We start from the raw sequence: 16,604 nt of genomic DNA on the forward strand, positions 1-16,604 counted from the left end.
AAGTGTGAATGTGACTTGCACTGTAAAGCACTCTGGTTAATTGAATAGAAATATTAGCAAAAAAAAAAACATTGTAACTGTTTCGGGGGGAAAAGGGCTTTATAGAGGATTTATTACATTTATAGTAAGTCAGCTATTTACACGATTCTGTATTGACAAGATACTGCTAATTACCCCATGACATTGTAAAAGGAGAAGTCAGTGATTAATACATAGGCACCAATCATTGCATCTCCTGGACAGCAGATAAACCCCAGACAAACAATTCAATGCTATCAAATGAAAACTGTTGTCTAGAATAAAGGTCAGTTCTCGTATGGTAAACTTCCACTGTCCTCCAGGTTTCAGCAGTTGGGGGAGGCCACGAGTCCAGGTCTACATCCTCAGACCATGAGTTATCTTAGAAGCAGTGAAAAGGTGAAGCTCATTTATAGTCCATGTTGAAGTCATAGGCGTCATTTACTGAAGCTTTGATGTCGATGGGAAACCGCACTTTGAGGGGGTTTTCTGCAAAGAGAGGGCAATGAGTAAAAACATGAACAACTGTGTGCAGGGTTTAGTAAAAAATGTTTTTTTAAAAACTGAATTTACTTATGAGTGACGTCGCCGGTGGTTTCTCCAACCCTTCTGTTTTATTTGGCTCCTCAGGCGTTTGTTCAGGCTAAAAGAGAAGATGTCTCAATTTAAATACCAACAATCCTCAAGATACACAGAATTGGAAAAAGAAAAGTCCAGCCAGCAGGATCAGAGTTGGATTAGAAGTCTTCACACACAAATCAGACTTGCGTATTTGTCCTCATTTCCATGCTTGACCAGGCTTATAGCCTTTATTATGAAGAGTTCTCCAAAACAAACACTAATATGACATCTATAGTTACCTCATCATTCTGCATTGCTTCACTCTCTGTGGTTGTAGCATGAGGTTTTACCTCGCTGACTTCACTGATGCTCAGCAGACCTGCAGTCGGCCCTTTAGTCGTGAAGCCTATACTGCTGGCCTGGTTTGGACATTTCACACCTGCAAGAGAAAAAAATATTTTCAGTTTCATTCACATTAGTGACTAAATTATTTTATACACTGCACTGACAAGTCTTGAGTCATAAAGCTCAGTGGTGGCCCCTAGAGGTCATATTACTCTTTACAACAATGTTTGGAATTCTGAATTGTGGGTTCTCATCATTTTGGACCACTATCATTAAAATATTTATATATTTACACGCGTCTTATTCTCAAAGAGGGACAAATATCTTAAATCACAGCCAATACACTTTCTTTTTCTCCAGAGTAATAGCTAATTCTGTTTAGGTGCTGCACCAAAGTCTTATAATGGAAGTAAAACCTGCATCAGTGATGCTGTACAAAACAAAGAGGCTTATAAGAGGCTATAAAGTTCTCCTACAGTGTCTAGAAAACCTCACACTTGTTTAAGCGTATTAGTCAATTTAGTTACTTAATATGACAAGATGAAATGTGCCTTAAAAGGAAAGAGCAGTAGTTTGTGATCAACACCACAACCTGTAGCATAAAGATCATTCATCCATCATCTCTACTTCCAAACCTCTGACAGCCTAAATAAAACTGGAACCAATATCGGTTTGAATAATTAAAATCACATGTCCGCACCGTGCAGACATTCTTTGTTTCCCGTTTCCAGTTTGGTCAGGTCCCAGCCGTTCTTCATCTCAGCGACCACAGCGTCAGACAGGTACGCAGGGAGGCTCTTGCACTCTGTTGCCTTACAGTGGTAACTCATCTTCGCTCTGAGGAACAACAAACGTTTTACAATTACATGTAGCTCTCCAGACTCGTATTATGTTTATGTATTATTATTTTTCAAGGCACCGTGTTTGGATCAGAGTTGGATTAGAAGTCTTCATAATGAAATCCAGAATTGCGTTTTTGTCCTCATTTCCACATTGATGCACTGCAGAAGGCAAACTTTCAAAATCTATTTAGGTCAAAACAAACTCACCCTGTCCAATCAGCAAGGAAAGCCGCAGCTGCTTGCTCTGTGTTAGCGACTCCACCTTTCTGTAGATAACCACGCCTTTTGGCAAACATGGTCAAGAACTCCAGAGAGTTTCTGAAGTCTGGCAGAGTGTACTGAAGCATGATCTGTGAGAGCATAGACAATAGATTACTTTAAATACCATTATCATTGGAATTTTGAACAGAACAACCAGATCTTATGCAAAACATCTGTCGTGATGGAAACACTCCCTACCTGTGACTTGTCACACTGTTTGAGCAGAGTCCTGACGGCCTCCAACACAGTCTCCTGGCCCTCCTCCACCTGCAGGCTCCTGAGCGCCATAGAAGCTGCTGGGTTGGATGGCGATGCCACGACTCCGGGGCTGTCTATTAGCTTCACATTCTTTGTGATGTGCACCTCCTGCATGGATCTGCAGAGTTGGAGTTAACATGTGATTATTAAACTGTAAAAGGATTATGTGTGAAACAGGAAATGCTAAAGTTGCGATTAGAGCTCGTCTTTTTATGCCCGTCACTCACTTTGTGATTCCCCTCTTGACTCCAGAGTTACAGGCCAGGATCCCCTTCATACTGTTGATCAGACTACTCTTCCCCACATTAGGAAAACCTGAGGGTAAAAAAACCCAAAACATTCAGATATGTACTTTGAACAGAGTCAAAGAAACCAGAATGAATAGTTTGACTGTCTCAGAGGTGCATTAGACAGAAAAGGAGTCATAGTGTTCTCATATATAATATCATTGACAATCTAAATCCACAGGTGATAGAAGTTAATGTCAAAGAAAGTCACTTTGTCAAAAGGAGGAAAATGTAGTTTAAGACTCTGGAAAATTGTGCTTACCGACTACACCCACTTTGAGTGAAACTTCATCCTTTGTGTTAGTAGCGTAAGTTGAGAGCAGCTCAGCGAGGCCGCTGCTTCCATAACAGGCTGCTGCTCTGGATCTGTCGAGGACTTCGTTTGAGGCCACAATCCTGCTCTTCTTGGCTTGCTTATGAAGACAGAACCAGATGACAGATTAGTGGAAGTACCGTTGACAAATAAACACTGGATTTATGAAAAAATATTTTTTGTTCACAAACACACATGTCAGCTTTGTTTGGACAAAACTGGTAAATGTGGATTGTAAATTACTCTTGGAGGCTATAACCAGTTATAGCAGCACAGCAGAAGCTGCTCAACCTTCTCAGTCCTCCTTATTTAACTGACAGACAGCATTCATTACATCCATTATTTATGAGTTATCAAGTAAATTTACATCTCACTCATTTGCAAAAAATAATTAATAAATAATTTGAACTCTGACTTTAGTATATATATATTAGAAAATATGGATGGGGGATGAACATGTATTGATTAAATAAGAATTTAGGATACTTTTGCTAAAATCTTCTGATGAAATGGTTTGTGAATGCATTCAGACCTGAGCAACCAATTCAGTAAAGCATTTCACATGTTTTGATAACATATTTGTAAAGTGAACCTCCTACCACTGTTTTGTCCTGAATCTGTGTTGATGCTTTAAACAACACAACTGGAAACTCCTTTTGTAAACACTGTATCCACCTCTCCACATTCTCCTTTGGTACCAGGTCTACAATACAGAAAACCCAACAAGAAATACACGAGTTAAAAGTACAGTCCATCTAGTTTCAATAAAGATTCACAACAGGCCACAAGCCTGCTAATCAAGTGTGTATTTAACTATAACTTGACATGGCACCATCTTATGTCCATTTACCTATTTTGTTTAAAAGCAGGAGTAGTTTCTTGTTGCCGTCCCTCTGCAGCACCGCCTCCTCCAGCTGGGGACACCTGCACCCCAGAGGATCACGGGCATCAAGGACTTGAATCACTACATCAGATGCATCAATCACCTGAAGAGATGGAGGTCAGATTAAGCAATGATAGACGAGTTACTACAGAGACCTCGAGCAGTAAAATCACTGACCAGGACTTGGAGGTCTTACCTTATTTAATTCACTACAAAGGAACTGTTTTGAATTCCTGTCTGGGCCAGCCTGTAAATTCTTCCCATTCTCCTGTGTAAACAAAATAACCAATTTAAGTTGGTCAACATTAAAATATGGTTTAACAGATGTCTGCGGCCTTGTCCTTTTACCTTCCGAGCCTTCTTGGCGTTGGGTTCAGTTTCTTTAATTGCAGACTTTTCCTTCTTCTTCCTCTTGGCTCGCTCCTCTATTACTGTTTGTCTCTTTTTCTCCTTGTCTTCTTCAATCTATAAGATATGAAATCATTCTTAAAAAGGGAACATTCGGAATGCGACACAGTGATCTTGTCATGTGAAACCACTTTATGGTTGTACCAACCTGTAGCCTCCGCTGCTCTGCCTCCCTGAGCACCTCCTCTTTGAAGGGAGCACTGCTGGGCACGCCTGGGTCCTTCTTCACTCGTTTGCTCACTCCTTTCTTCTTCGCCTCTTTTCTGAGCTTCTTGAGGTGCTCGCGGACCTAAATGTAAAAAAAAAGGCATGTTACTTGTGCGCATTACAATAAACGGCGAACAGAAACTAGAAGCAATAAAAACACGTTTCACACAAAAATCCATCAAGTTGTAAACCTTTATGGAAAATTGATGATTTAAATATAATCACGTACCTTCTTCTGTATTTTGTAACGTTTGGAACATGAGATACGTTTGCTCGCTTTCTTTAACTCTGGAGACACAACGAGAAAACACACGGTAAATCAAAAGCTGGCTAAATCCGACCGAACAGAGCAGTTAGCACTTAGGTTATAATATAGATTGATAAAGCGAACAATACATCCTCAATATTTATTATCAAAACGTTTAAATAGCAATGTAAGGCCTATTTTAGCGTGCTCACTTACTTGGGCGCTTCATGGTGCTGCTGAGGAACTGCCAATGTGACTGAAACGCTCTTGCACGTGGAGGGGCGCACTATTGTGACGTATTGTCACTTCCGCTTCTGCAGGCGTGCTGCTGATGCTGCGCCACCTGCTGGACCGGAGTGTTTAATGTAACTATGGCTGGTGATGGTGCTGGTATGGCTGTTATTTTATTTATATATAATGACAGTAAAAAAACAACAACAACAAAAACCCTGCATAATATTTTTAATTAACTTGACATTAAATCAAGTCATCCAAGTTTAACTGGTGGTGAAAACACACATTGTGAGTTGAACTTTCGTTTAAAAATAAGTCTAAGGCATCTTTGACTGACTTGTATAGAATTATGTAAATATTACAATATATAGCCTTAGAAATATCATTTTACACTTTAATATACATAATCTGTAAGTATCTGCTATTGTATAGATACATATATTCATAAAATGAAAATCGGAATGATTTTAGCTGATCAAATTTCCTATATGATGCTTTTATATTGTTATTATTATATATTGATGACTCCACACCAAACTGGATATGAAACTGTCATCCAGGACCAAATCTCTCTTGAACTCTTGTACTGGGATGTTACCACAAGTTCAGGAGATCAGTTTTGTACTGCAGTTCTTGCTTCTCCACACCCCCCCAGCCACCCCCTGTTTGAACTGCTGCCATCTGGACATTGACATCCACCACCAAGAGACAAAATATCCAAGAGCTGTGACCTCCATCACAGCAAAGACTGGTGAACACCCCTCCAGAGACTGAGGAGTAGCCATAACAAACACAGGTCAAGGACTGTTACTAACACGCATGCAAAACAACCCACACACACTTCACCCTCAGGGACTGCAACTGCAAAATTGTCAATATGATCTTTGAATCTTGAATCTTCTTAATTTAATTAAGATCTTTTTTTATTTAATGTGTTTTCTATCAAATATGTTTGTTTTGCACCAAACACCAAAGCAAATTCATCGTATGTTGAAAACCTGAAAACCTTTTTCTGATTTCAGGACATATAAGATAAAATATGTTACCACTTCATGACTTTATGACTGCAACGTTTAGCATGTGTGTCAGTGTGAGAGCCGCAGGTCTCATGTTATACATATTATATATAATACTACATTATATAAGGTCAGCTATGTGTTATCTGTATATAATATTACACTATATTCTGTCATCTATGTGTGAGCTATATATAATATTACACTATATTCTGTCATCTATGTGGGATCTATATATAAAACTACACTATATTCTGTCATCTATGTGGGATCTATATATAAAACTACACTATATTCTGTCATCTATGTGGGATCTATATATAAAACTACACTATATTCTGTCAGTTATGTGTGATCTATATATAATATTATACCATTTTCTGAGAGCTATGTGTGATCTATAAATAAAACTACACTATATGCAGCTATTGTGATCTACAAATAAACTACACTATATTCTGACAGTACTATGTGTGATCTATATATAATATTACACTATATTCTGACAGCTATGTGTGATCTATATATAATTACACTATATTCTGACAGCTATGTGTGATCTATATATAAAACTACACTATATTCTGAGCTATGTGTGATCTATATATAATATTACACTATATTCTGAGAGCTATGTCTGATCTATATAATATTACACTATATTCTGAGAGCTATGTGTGATCTATATATAATATTACACTATATTCTGACAGCTATGTGTGATCTATATATAAAATTACACTATATTCTGAGAGCTATGTCTGATCTATATAATGTTACACTATATTATGTCAGCTATGTGTGATCTATATATTAGGGTTATATATATATACTAGATTGTCTGACCTTTCCACATTAACCGAAGTGAACATCGAGGGAGGGCGGATGGACGGATGGAGGAGGGAGGGGGGGTGTAAGTCAAGAACGAAGAAGAAGAAGAAGAAGAAGAAGAGAAAAGTCCGGGTCACGTGACTGGGTCGAGCATCTTTTTTTTGGTCCATCTTGGATACCAGCAGGAGCCCGGTGCATCCCAAGAAAATGACCAAGCTGCAGTTTTTGAACGTCTTCCTGACTGAGCGCCTCATGCTAGCTGCGCAGGAGATCTACAAGTCAGTGGAGGACACGATCCTGGAGTACCAGGAGGAGATAGCGATCCGGGAGCGGGAGAACGACCATCTGAGGCGCAGGCTGCGGGACGCTGGGATTGAAATATGGCCAGGTTAGCCCCGCTCGAAGCTAGAGGTGCTGGCTCGTGCTCAGCCAGAGTCTGTGAGGTGGTGGAACTCGAGTGGCTGCGCACGGGGCACACGCAACCACAAATAGTCCCACACATACCGTCGGCCCACTCCCCAAAAAAGAGTTCACTTTAGCCGCTAGCGAGCTAGTTAGCCGCTGTTGTTGTGGTGCGGCTAGCGCGTTAGCAACCTTTGTTCGTTAGCCTGTGAGCTAGGTTAGCCCACTCGCTAACAACCAGAGTTAGCAGCCAGCTTCACCTGACTTTCCTCGTGTGCGTGGACGGAGTGGTTGTTTCCACATCGCAGTTAGTTTGACAGTGACGCGTGCTGGTGATCACTGAGCAGCGTGGAGGCGCCATCTCCTTGTGTTTGTCGTTTACTCTCAGTTGAAAACACCCCCCCACGTCCGAAGCTGCTCCCAAAGAGTGGCACAGGCTGCCATTAGTTGTTGTGATTGTAAACAATACTTTTCCCTTCTAACTTAGCTGTGTCAAAATCAAAGTGTTGTAAGTTCATGTAATGCGACACTTAAGGGTCCAAGCGGGTGGATATTTGATGTAGACATGACATTCAGTACTGTTGACTATCAAATAGTTGCTGAGGGTTTCTCCAACTGTTTACAGAGGGACAGTAGCGTTTAGAAATTGCCACACGTCTATGAAATGTGCCTTTTACGCACAGTGGGTGTGATGAGTGTGATGAGTGTATCTCTGCTTTTCAGTTTCCTGGTGGCAGCACGTGAGAGTTTAGACATGTTGTGTTTCACCACAGCTGTGATTCTTCTATTATGTTCTGATAGTGAGTCCAGTGCTTTGCTCCATTGATAAAGAGGGGTTTTACAGAAGGATGCTTCATAGGACTGGGCGATAAGGTGATATAAGGTTATTATGATGAATTTTCTTTGTCCAAATATCCATAATTATCATGATACTTGTTACGTTTTTATTTCTTTTAAGTTTAAAGAGAGATTTTTGCTCCTGAGTGAAGGTTGTGGTTTTAAACTCAGTAAAAACATTTTACTCATCTGAGGTAGAAAATTTAAACCAATTATGAGTTGTACCGCCATTACAGTATATCAAGCATTACAACAATGCATACTGAGCTTTGGGTACAGTATACATTACTATCTGCTTTTGTTGAAAATTATATTGCTATTGTTAAATACCCAGCCCTAATACTGCACTTGCTTTGGAGGCTTTACTTTAGATTTACAGTTTCTTAACTTGTGCCTAACTACGATTAAGTTGACGTCAAAGTCCATTTTGATAAGTAAATAGTCCTGTTTTTTTCAAACCATGAAATTCTGTGAAGTGCAAGGGGCTTGTGGCATATGTAGATCAAGTAGAGTTGAGTGGACACATTTTTGTTGGTAAAAATTTGGAGGGGTGCTGGATCAGTTAAATATCACAGAAGTTTGAACAGAGAGGATCAGAACACCTAAAAGCTTCAAACAACCCAATGATACTGTAGAGTTAACATTTTCCTTCTGTTGTTTTCTAAGATCGTCCATCCATGGCGCTGCTGGAGGAAGAGGATGGTGAGCATCCACGACGCGAGTGGAGTCCCAGCATGGGGCACGAGGAGCGTATTCCAATTCAGATCAAGGATAAAAGAGATCTCCGGGCCAACCCAGGAGAGGAGCAGCTTCGGGGGCACGGCTCTTGCAGCACACCGGAGAACATGTTCACTCCTCCACGTGTTGGAAATGAATATCCCCAGGAAGGCCCCCACACATCCAACCTCCCTCAGAGTCAGGGTGTGGAGAACAGAGAGCGGGATCCCGGCTCCCGGGGCCCCTCCAGGCATGTGAAGGCGGAGAGCGGAGGAGGCCACAGAGGCTCGACTTCCTCCAACAGCGGTGCCCAGCCTCTGGCACCGGTCAACCCAAACTGCTCAAATGAGAACAACATTGATATTATTGGCGTGGACAATGGAGGACAGATGGTTGGTGCTAAGGGAGCTGGAACTGGAGCTAGCAGAGCACCGGCCTCTCACATGCGCAACCAAGCAGCCAATGCTGTGGAATGCCCCAATCAGAAATCCCCACTACAAGCACACATGTCATCTTTCTGCTGCAAGGTTTGCGGTGAGGCATTTAGTCACGTTGGCCACTTGCACGTGCACGTACAAGTGCACACACGGGAAAAACCATACCGCTGTGGTGTATGTGGGAAATGCTGCAGCTCGTCTGGTCGACTCCAGGAGCACCAGCGGAGCCACACAGGAGAAAAACCATTCCGGTGCCAGATCTGTGGGAAGGGCTTCACGCAGATGGCTCACCTGAAGGTCCACATGAGGATCCATACCGGGGAGAAGCCATACAGCTGCCCCGTGTGCGGCAAGTGCTTCAGCCGCTCTGACAAAATCAAAAGGCATCTCCAGACCCATAGCCGCGAGGGAACATATTTCTCAGGGCAATGATGCAAGTGTGTTATTGGAAAAACCCAGTTTGTGAATCATATTGATGTGGGAAACTTTTCTACAAAAAAGCTAAAATCTCTGCCACCGAAGCTTTTTTTTTTCTTCCTTGTGTCCAAGAACTAGGGATTCTGCAACTCTTGGAGAAAGATTGTTTTTTTAATCTATCCTAATACTTCTCCACGCCATAGTTCCTCAGTAGACTTTGTATTAGCCAGTTTAGTACGCCATTTACTTAATTTTGTACGTGTCTCAGAGTATTAAATCTCCAAGACACATTTCAAGTTATTAGCTAGCCTTTTGAATAACCTAGCCTTTCCTTAGTCTTCTAATTAGCATGATGAAGTCTTCCACACATGCCTTGAAACTGAGATGCATTAAGAAATGCAACAATGTCCAGCACAGTTATCAACCAGTCACTTCATCGCTACAAAGTTTCAAATCTGCAGACTAGACATTTACCGCATAAACATTATTTTAGGACCTAAAATTAAGAGTTAAGGTTTATATGAGAAATCATCTCCAGTTTCTAACTTAACTAGAGGATTGGCAGGTAAAGCCTGTGTGTTATCTGGATTAGTCTAACACTGCCAATAGGAGGTTGTTTTTAATGTAGCAATTTTAACAAACAAAAAAGATCGTGAAACGCCCCCCCCTTAGACTTTGGACTTGTTTACAAGGAGTCTGATCTCGCACTTGTCTCCGTCGTTACGTTTGTTTCTTTTTCTTCTCGGTGCTGTGACATTGTTGCAGAGCTGAACACTGCCATCTCACATCGTCAGTGCTTCATGTTGTCCACTGAAACGAGGACAAATCTCTTGTGAGACTGCTCCACTATTTTGTGAAATAATGTGACATTTTGTAAAATACCACTAGTGTCAGTCTACCAAACACTTAGGAATATTGTGGTGTCTTTTTTATTTTTGAAATGACATGAACTATGGCATCTATCCGAGACGATGCAGACATTCACTCTACAGTAGGGCCATACAGTATTAGCTGAACATATCTGTTGTTTTTCAGGGGTCTCAGATTTGTCCTCCGCTGTGGTTGATTTGATGATGGAATTGGGTACTTCCTCTGCCCATCACGGATTGACCCCCAAACAGTAGACCCTACAGTTACCTTTCTCCTCTCAGGACTAAAGCTGCATTCATGACACAAGGGCATTCCAAATATACTAACCTCTGACTAAATACTGCTATCACACAAGTCAGAAACTCAGGGTTTGGGAGTTTGTTTCCCATTGAATTAGTCCCTGCTTATAATAAAGATGAGCAAAACAAAATGAAACCTTCAGACTGTGTCAGATCTCAGTTGTTGCTCAGGATGCCAAATCCTGGCCAAGTTCTCCATCCGTGTGTGATGAATGCAGCATGAGACGACTACAGCATGTCCTCACAGCTGACCAGCAACCCTTCACGTCTTCTCTCGGACACCAGTTCTTCCCCATGCACACACACTCACACACTCCACTCGACAGTGTTGTATCATTGCATATTAAATGTTATTTTTTAATAAAGTAGTCATTGAGTATCAATTCTTATTGCCTTGTATTTTGTGTGTGTGTGAACAAAGCCAACTTTAAAAGTCTACAATGAACTGGATCTGATGAAACTTGAGTGCGATCTGCAGTTATAGACAGTAGAGATTTACTTTTTTCCCCCATTATCTATTCATCAGAAAGTTCGTTAGAGATTAATACAAATAGAGTATTAAAGTGTATTGCATTTACTTGATTAAAGTGTTTTCTGTTTTTCGGAGAAAGTTTTCATGAGAAAGATTAACGATAATGATAATTGAATCTGATTCAAAATCCCAAGAGCAGCTCTTATTTAGCTGACTCAGAGCACTGAAGAAAACATGACCCGCCTGTGTACTTGTGTAATATAGATGGTATTTAAATTTTTTGGGCTCATCACAGGAGCCTCAGGATTTTAGGATTTGTCAGACAAGGATTTTGGGCTATATCGTTAATTAAGAAAAACATCTGAATTTTTTACTGAAGGGAATTCAATACACTTCTGTTTTTCTTTCTTATAAGCAACAGATCTTTTTCATATACGACCTGATTGATATTATGGGGAAAAGACAACTTGAAATGTTACAGTGGTGTGCAACATGGGTGTAAACATAATTGTGCATGTCTCTTGTCACACTGTCATGGTTTTACTGGGACTACTGTTCATGTTTTCATTTTCCTGACAAGTTGCACAATTTTCTCAATTACCGCAATTGAGTCCCACTGCTTCCTCAAAAATCACACAAATATTCAATCTACAGTCAAGTCCTCAAACACATCATGTGCTTAAAGCTTGGAAGTATTTTTACAATCAAAATTATTGGTGCATTGCCAGAGTCCACTCTGTGTTGCTCTGTAGTAACATATATACAACACTTGGTGGTGTTCTTTCCACATAAATAAGTTTAATGAGTTGTCGCCTGTCAACAAGCGAGTACAAATGAAGGGAGGTGTGATATAAAACTTAACATTCTGATGCCTCAAAACTAAAATTGAATTCCATCTGGAGATTTTTTAATCCATGTAACTGCTACAACATGAATGGCTATACATTTAAACCTCAACAAAAAGCAGAGAAATTGTTGGTAAATAAAATAACTTAAAATGCTACTTTGCAGCAACGCATTATTTCCATATTTGGTTATAAGCTGGCTACATCAGGAAGAGTCGGACCGTCTGAAAACCTAAAAAAAAATAGTTTAGAACGGCTGCGATATGTTTCCAATGACATGTTTCCATCTGCCTCTCAAGATGTGAAGGACTACTCAGTCATTCCTGTGAACCTTATCACAATCATAAAAGTTTATTCTGTTTTAGTGTTGACAATAAAGTTACATCTGCCAGCAGACATGAATAATGAGAACAAAGTTATCAAATCAATTGGCCCTTCTGTCACTGGGATTTGCAGTGACGTGTCAGGATATGGTGGATGCACAGGTGTAATGAAGCCAGGAGACTGCGGGAGACGTGCAGCGGATATATTTCGAATATTTTGTTTTCTCTATTCAAATAAACAGAAGTTATTGTGGTAACCTTCCACTTTTATGCAGATCATTTCAGTTGCTGATAGACGACCCAGTGAAAGACTCTGCTCTCCCAGGGTGATCATTAGCCTGCTGTGCAATCAGTCGGTTGTTTGAGCATCAGTGTTGATTGTTCTGTCTTGACACCTTTTATTTCCTTATTGAAGAAATGTCACTTATTATATGACTTTTACCTCACAGTAAAGAAAATGGCCCTGTGTCTGTCGTCTTTTGAAAAGCCCCCCCCCAAAAAAAATCATACTCCTTTCAAAATTGTATCCTTTAATTTTGATTCAGCTGTGATACAGTGTTAAGCACTGTCGCCTCACAGCAAGAAGGTTTTGCGGTTTGAATCCCAGCTTGCCCAGAGTCTTTCTGTGTGGAGTTTGCATGTTCTCCTTGTGTCTGTGTGGGTTTTCTCTGGGTACTCCGGCTTCCTCCCACCATCCAAAGACATGCAGACCGGGGTTGGATTAATTCAACACTCTAAATTGAAACTACGTGTGAATAAATACATCTAAATATTGGTCCTGCAATATGGTGGCGACCTGTCCTGGGTGTTTACTCCCTCATGCCCCGCTGGGATTGGCTCCAGCCTGCTACCCTCAAAGGATTAGCTGTATAGATAAGAGATGGATGTATATTTAACTCTGGATAATTTGAGGTTGATTTGCATGTGGAGATAAGTAAATGTGAGGGCGTTATATATTCACTTTTACCTGCCATTGACATATCAGTACCAGTATCATTGTGAGTCTCACTGAGGACAGTTTTCATCCGGGCTGCTTCTTGATGGAAAGTGCTTCCAATAGAAACTGATTACAACAATTTCATTTGGCTTTTCCACATCACCAGTCCCTGCAGTCTGATAACTTTTTATGTGATTTCTCCGGAGGCGAAATGAATAAGGGTATTTCAAAAAGCCGTTATGTCTCAAATTCTATTTGTTGCTTTGCCCAGACTTTAACGAGGAAATTAATAATAAAAATCAACATTCAATGGAGAACAGCACCAGAAATAACGAGAAATAAAATGTTACTGCCCTGCAGCTACTGTGGTTCTCTACTACAGCTGCATTGCATTCCGTAAAAAAGGGCCAGTTTAGACTGACAAGGACATTTATTCCAAAGCGACTCTAAGAACACACAGTGGTTTCATAATGTGCCATGGATGAGACATTTTGATCGATCATCATGTTCTTAATATCTAACAATAGCAGAGAGCATCTATATTTCATGAGCGAGGGAGGTTTTCAGTGTCTGACAGCTGCGGGTTGATTAAGTGAACAAGGAGATAAGATTTGGAGATCGGTCTCTGGTTTTAGCATTCAGAAAAGATGGCAGCTCATAAACCAGGAGTCTGGCACAAATATTAAGTTTCATAAATTTGCTAAGGGGCAGTGGTGCGTGGTGACCTTTACACAAGACAAGCTGCGAATTCAATTAATTTTTTTAATCATATATCAGTTCGGTGGCAACTGTTACTTATACTGAAATGAAGCTGGCTCTCAAAATCCCCCCTCTACCACATATTGACAGACACCCTAGTTTTACTAATTAAACATGTTCAGGGACAAATACATATCTTGACATGTGGATTGATGAAGAGTTATTTCCTTGTGAAAATTAAAATCGATCCTGTGGTACATGTGGGAAGACCTGATGTCTCTGTAGATGCTTTCATTACCCAGCTATCTCTGGGAGGATGCATACACACACATTCACCAGTCAGCTGAAATAATAATGATTCCTTTTTTCATATCCTGCAGCTTTTGGCTGAACACTCCTTCACACATCGATCTGTTCTTCACATCTGTATGATCCCAGTTTTAACTGAAGATACAACACTTCTTCGGGAGGACTGCAGTTAATGTGAGATGGAGCTGAAGTGATTTGAAGGCCAGTGACAAAGATCCTCCATGAGTAATCCCTCCTCAGTCGACTCAGTGGTGCGCCGTCACGACAAGTAATGACTCGGCTGTTAAAGCTAAAAACAGACATCAATTAGAACGATATAAGTGGAAGCAATGTCTCTCCTCATATATAAGAAGACATTAAATGATATTGCATTCTTATAATTTACTGTTCTCTTGTGGCTGTAGGAGGCTTTTGTGTCCGGAAGCTAGGTTGGCTACCAGTCTATACTCCAGTGGCAGATTTAGATGTGGTGACTGGGCAGCCTCCGGCTTTTGATCAGGCTTTAGATATATTTTGTGCGTTTTTCTTGTTCGAAGTGCAATAGTTACTTTGTAAATGTATTGATCTAAAAGTGTGGTATAGGTTATGTGCAATTTACTTTATTTTCTTGTTTTTTATTTGCAATATATGTTATAGTTTTATTTTATTGTTTGTTGGTTGGTTTGAAGTAAGTTTGCAGAAAAACAAGTGAAAGGATTTCCAGAAACTTGGTGGAAGGATGGGACATGGGCCAAGTAAGAATCCATTAAGTTTTGATGTGTATCTGGATAAAGACCCAGATCTAGGAATTTCATGAGGGGACTGTTGGGCCTTGGTGGAGGTGTACACTCTACTGTCTTTCAAGTTTTTGGTCATTCACAGGACATTAAGTGAACACACAACAGTTACAAGAATACACATTCAAATGTTGTTTTCTTTTTTGGGCAAATGTAGGGAAATTACCACCCCCCCCTGTCCTTCACAGTAACACTGGGCACAGTCACACATGTCACACAGTCGCAAATGAGAAGCAAATATTGTGTGTCAAAGTTGACCAAAGATGACGCTCCACAGAAAGCCATGCTGCATTTTGCCACGCCACCTCGCTCACACAGAGATAAGGCGACAAAAATAGACTGTTCACGTGACTGATACAGTATCACTTTACATATTGTCTCAGTTGAACTGCAACTGAACACAGTGGAGATTTAAAATCTTGGTGGCAATGTTTCACTCATTGATTTTGAGCAAAGTCTCTTGCACTGTTAAAGACTCGGTTAAGAGTTGTCGCTTTACACTACTACGATTTGCCATGTGGACTAATTACTGTATATAATCTTTTGGAAAATCCATAATCCAGCATTACAGGAAATGAATTTGTCCATAATAGGATTAATGACCTAATTTGCAAATATCCCAGTACAGCACCCTCTTCACTTTTGTTTCTTCCTCTTATTGCCAGGTTCAGGAAAGAGGTGGGGGTAAGGTCTGTAGAAACTGAGACGATCAAAAGTCTCGCAGAGGTGAAAGAATGAAAGCGTAATGAAATAGTAATGAAATATGAAAGAAAAATGAAAAGTCATAAAATATGGGTGCAGGAATTCAAGAATGCAGCAGCATGCATCTTCACCAGCACCTCCTGGATCCCATGTATCCCATGTATTGATGCATTTCAAACAAATACTTAAAGTCAAATAATCATAACAAAATATTTTCTATGCACAGCCACAAAAGTTAAGATTGATTTCCAAATCTGAGTCTGGGCTTCATCTTTTCATTCTCCTCATCTTATCCACATTCATCTATACTCCTTTCCCCACATCTTACTGGTGATATGGCTAAATACTCGTTTGGCAAGGAGATTAAGGAGGCCAAACGACAGTATTCAAAGAAGCTGGAACAACAATTTGCAGCCAACGACTCCTCGTCAGTCTGGAAAGGCCTTCGGGTGATCACCGGCTGCAAAACCAAATCCCCCCACTCTGTGGAAGACCTTCAACTTGCAAACGACCTGAATGAGTTCTACTGCAGATTCGACAGACAATGGACCAGTTCTAACCCTACCCCACATTCTGAACCCCCCACAGCTATCACACCTCTTCTTCCCAGCCTGGACAAAGACACCCCCCACAAAATGGTCCCAGACTGCCCTCCTCCCATCACACCTCTCTCCATTCAGGAGAGAGATGTCAACAAACTACTGAAGAGACTGAACCCCCGCAAGGCAGCTGGACCAGACGCTGTCTCCCCCTCCACACTCAGGTACTGTGCGGACCAGCTGTCTCCAGTGTTCACGGACATCTTCAACACATCACTGGCTGAATGCGTGGTACCTGCCTGCCTCAAAACA

The 16,604-nt window shown here is 40.7% G+C and overlaps 2 protein-coding genes and 2 non-coding genes across 5 annotated transcripts; 1 reads left to right on the forward strand and 3 right to left on the reverse strand.

Moving 5' to 3' along the window:
• Positions 1–80: 80 nt before the first annotated feature.
• gnl3 (guanine nucleotide binding protein-like 3 (nucleolar)) lies at positions 81–4,978 on the reverse strand. Its single transcript, XM_035152368.2, has 15 exons — positions 4,847–4,978; positions 4,613–4,671; positions 4,325–4,465; positions 4,117–4,233; positions 3,965–4,036; positions 3,736–3,871; positions 3,485–3,588; positions 2,835–2,985; positions 2,513–2,600; positions 2,226–2,403; positions 1,974–2,116; positions 1,625–1,761; positions 879–1,018; positions 592–661; positions 81–507 (listed from the first exon to the last, which is right to left on the reverse strand). The coding sequence occupies exons 1-15, from the start codon at positions 4,857–4,859 to the stop codon at positions 425–427; spliced, it is 1,632 nt and encodes a 543-aa protein (XP_035008259.1). The 5' UTR covers positions 4,860–4,978; the 3' UTR covers positions 81–424.
• Positions 1,841–1,915, reverse strand: LOC118105539. The gene has a single exon (XR_004695136.1). It is a non-coding gene; the product is annotated as a small nucleolar RNA SNORD19 (small nucleolar RNA).
• Positions 3,108–3,191, reverse strand: LOC118105541. Its single transcript, XR_004695138.1, has one exon. It is a non-coding gene; the product is annotated as a small nucleolar RNA SNORA47 (small nucleolar RNA).
• A 1,839-nt stretch (positions 4,979–6,817) lies between the features above and the next one.
• On the forward strand, positions 6,818–11,073 carry LOC118105004 (zinc finger protein with KRAB and SCAN domains 1-like). Of its 2 annotated transcripts, XM_035152370.2 has the most exons (3): positions 6,966–7,099; positions 7,915–7,996; positions 8,617–11,073. In XM_035152370.2, exon 3 carries the CDS (start codon positions 8,628–8,630, stop codon positions 9,534–9,536), a length of 909 nt encoding a protein of 302 aa, XP_035008261.1. In that variant the 5' UTR covers positions 6,966–7,099; positions 7,915–7,996; positions 8,617–8,627; the 3' UTR covers positions 9,537–11,073. The 2 variants fall into 2 exon arrangements, with proteins under 2 accessions (XP_035008260.1, XP_035008261.1); XM_035152369.2 differs by lacking the exon at positions 7,915–7,996 and having other exon boundaries at positions 6,818–7,099.
• Positions 11,074–16,604: the final 5,531 nt, after the last annotated feature.

This window comes from Hippoglossus stenolepis, chromosome 3 (genome assembly GCF_022539355.2).
Source record: "Hippoglossus stenolepis isolate QCI-W04-F060 chromosome 3, HSTE1.2, whole genome shotgun sequence".
NCBI lineage: Eukaryota > Metazoa > Chordata > Actinopteri > Pleuronectiformes > Pleuronectidae > Hippoglossus > Hippoglossus stenolepis.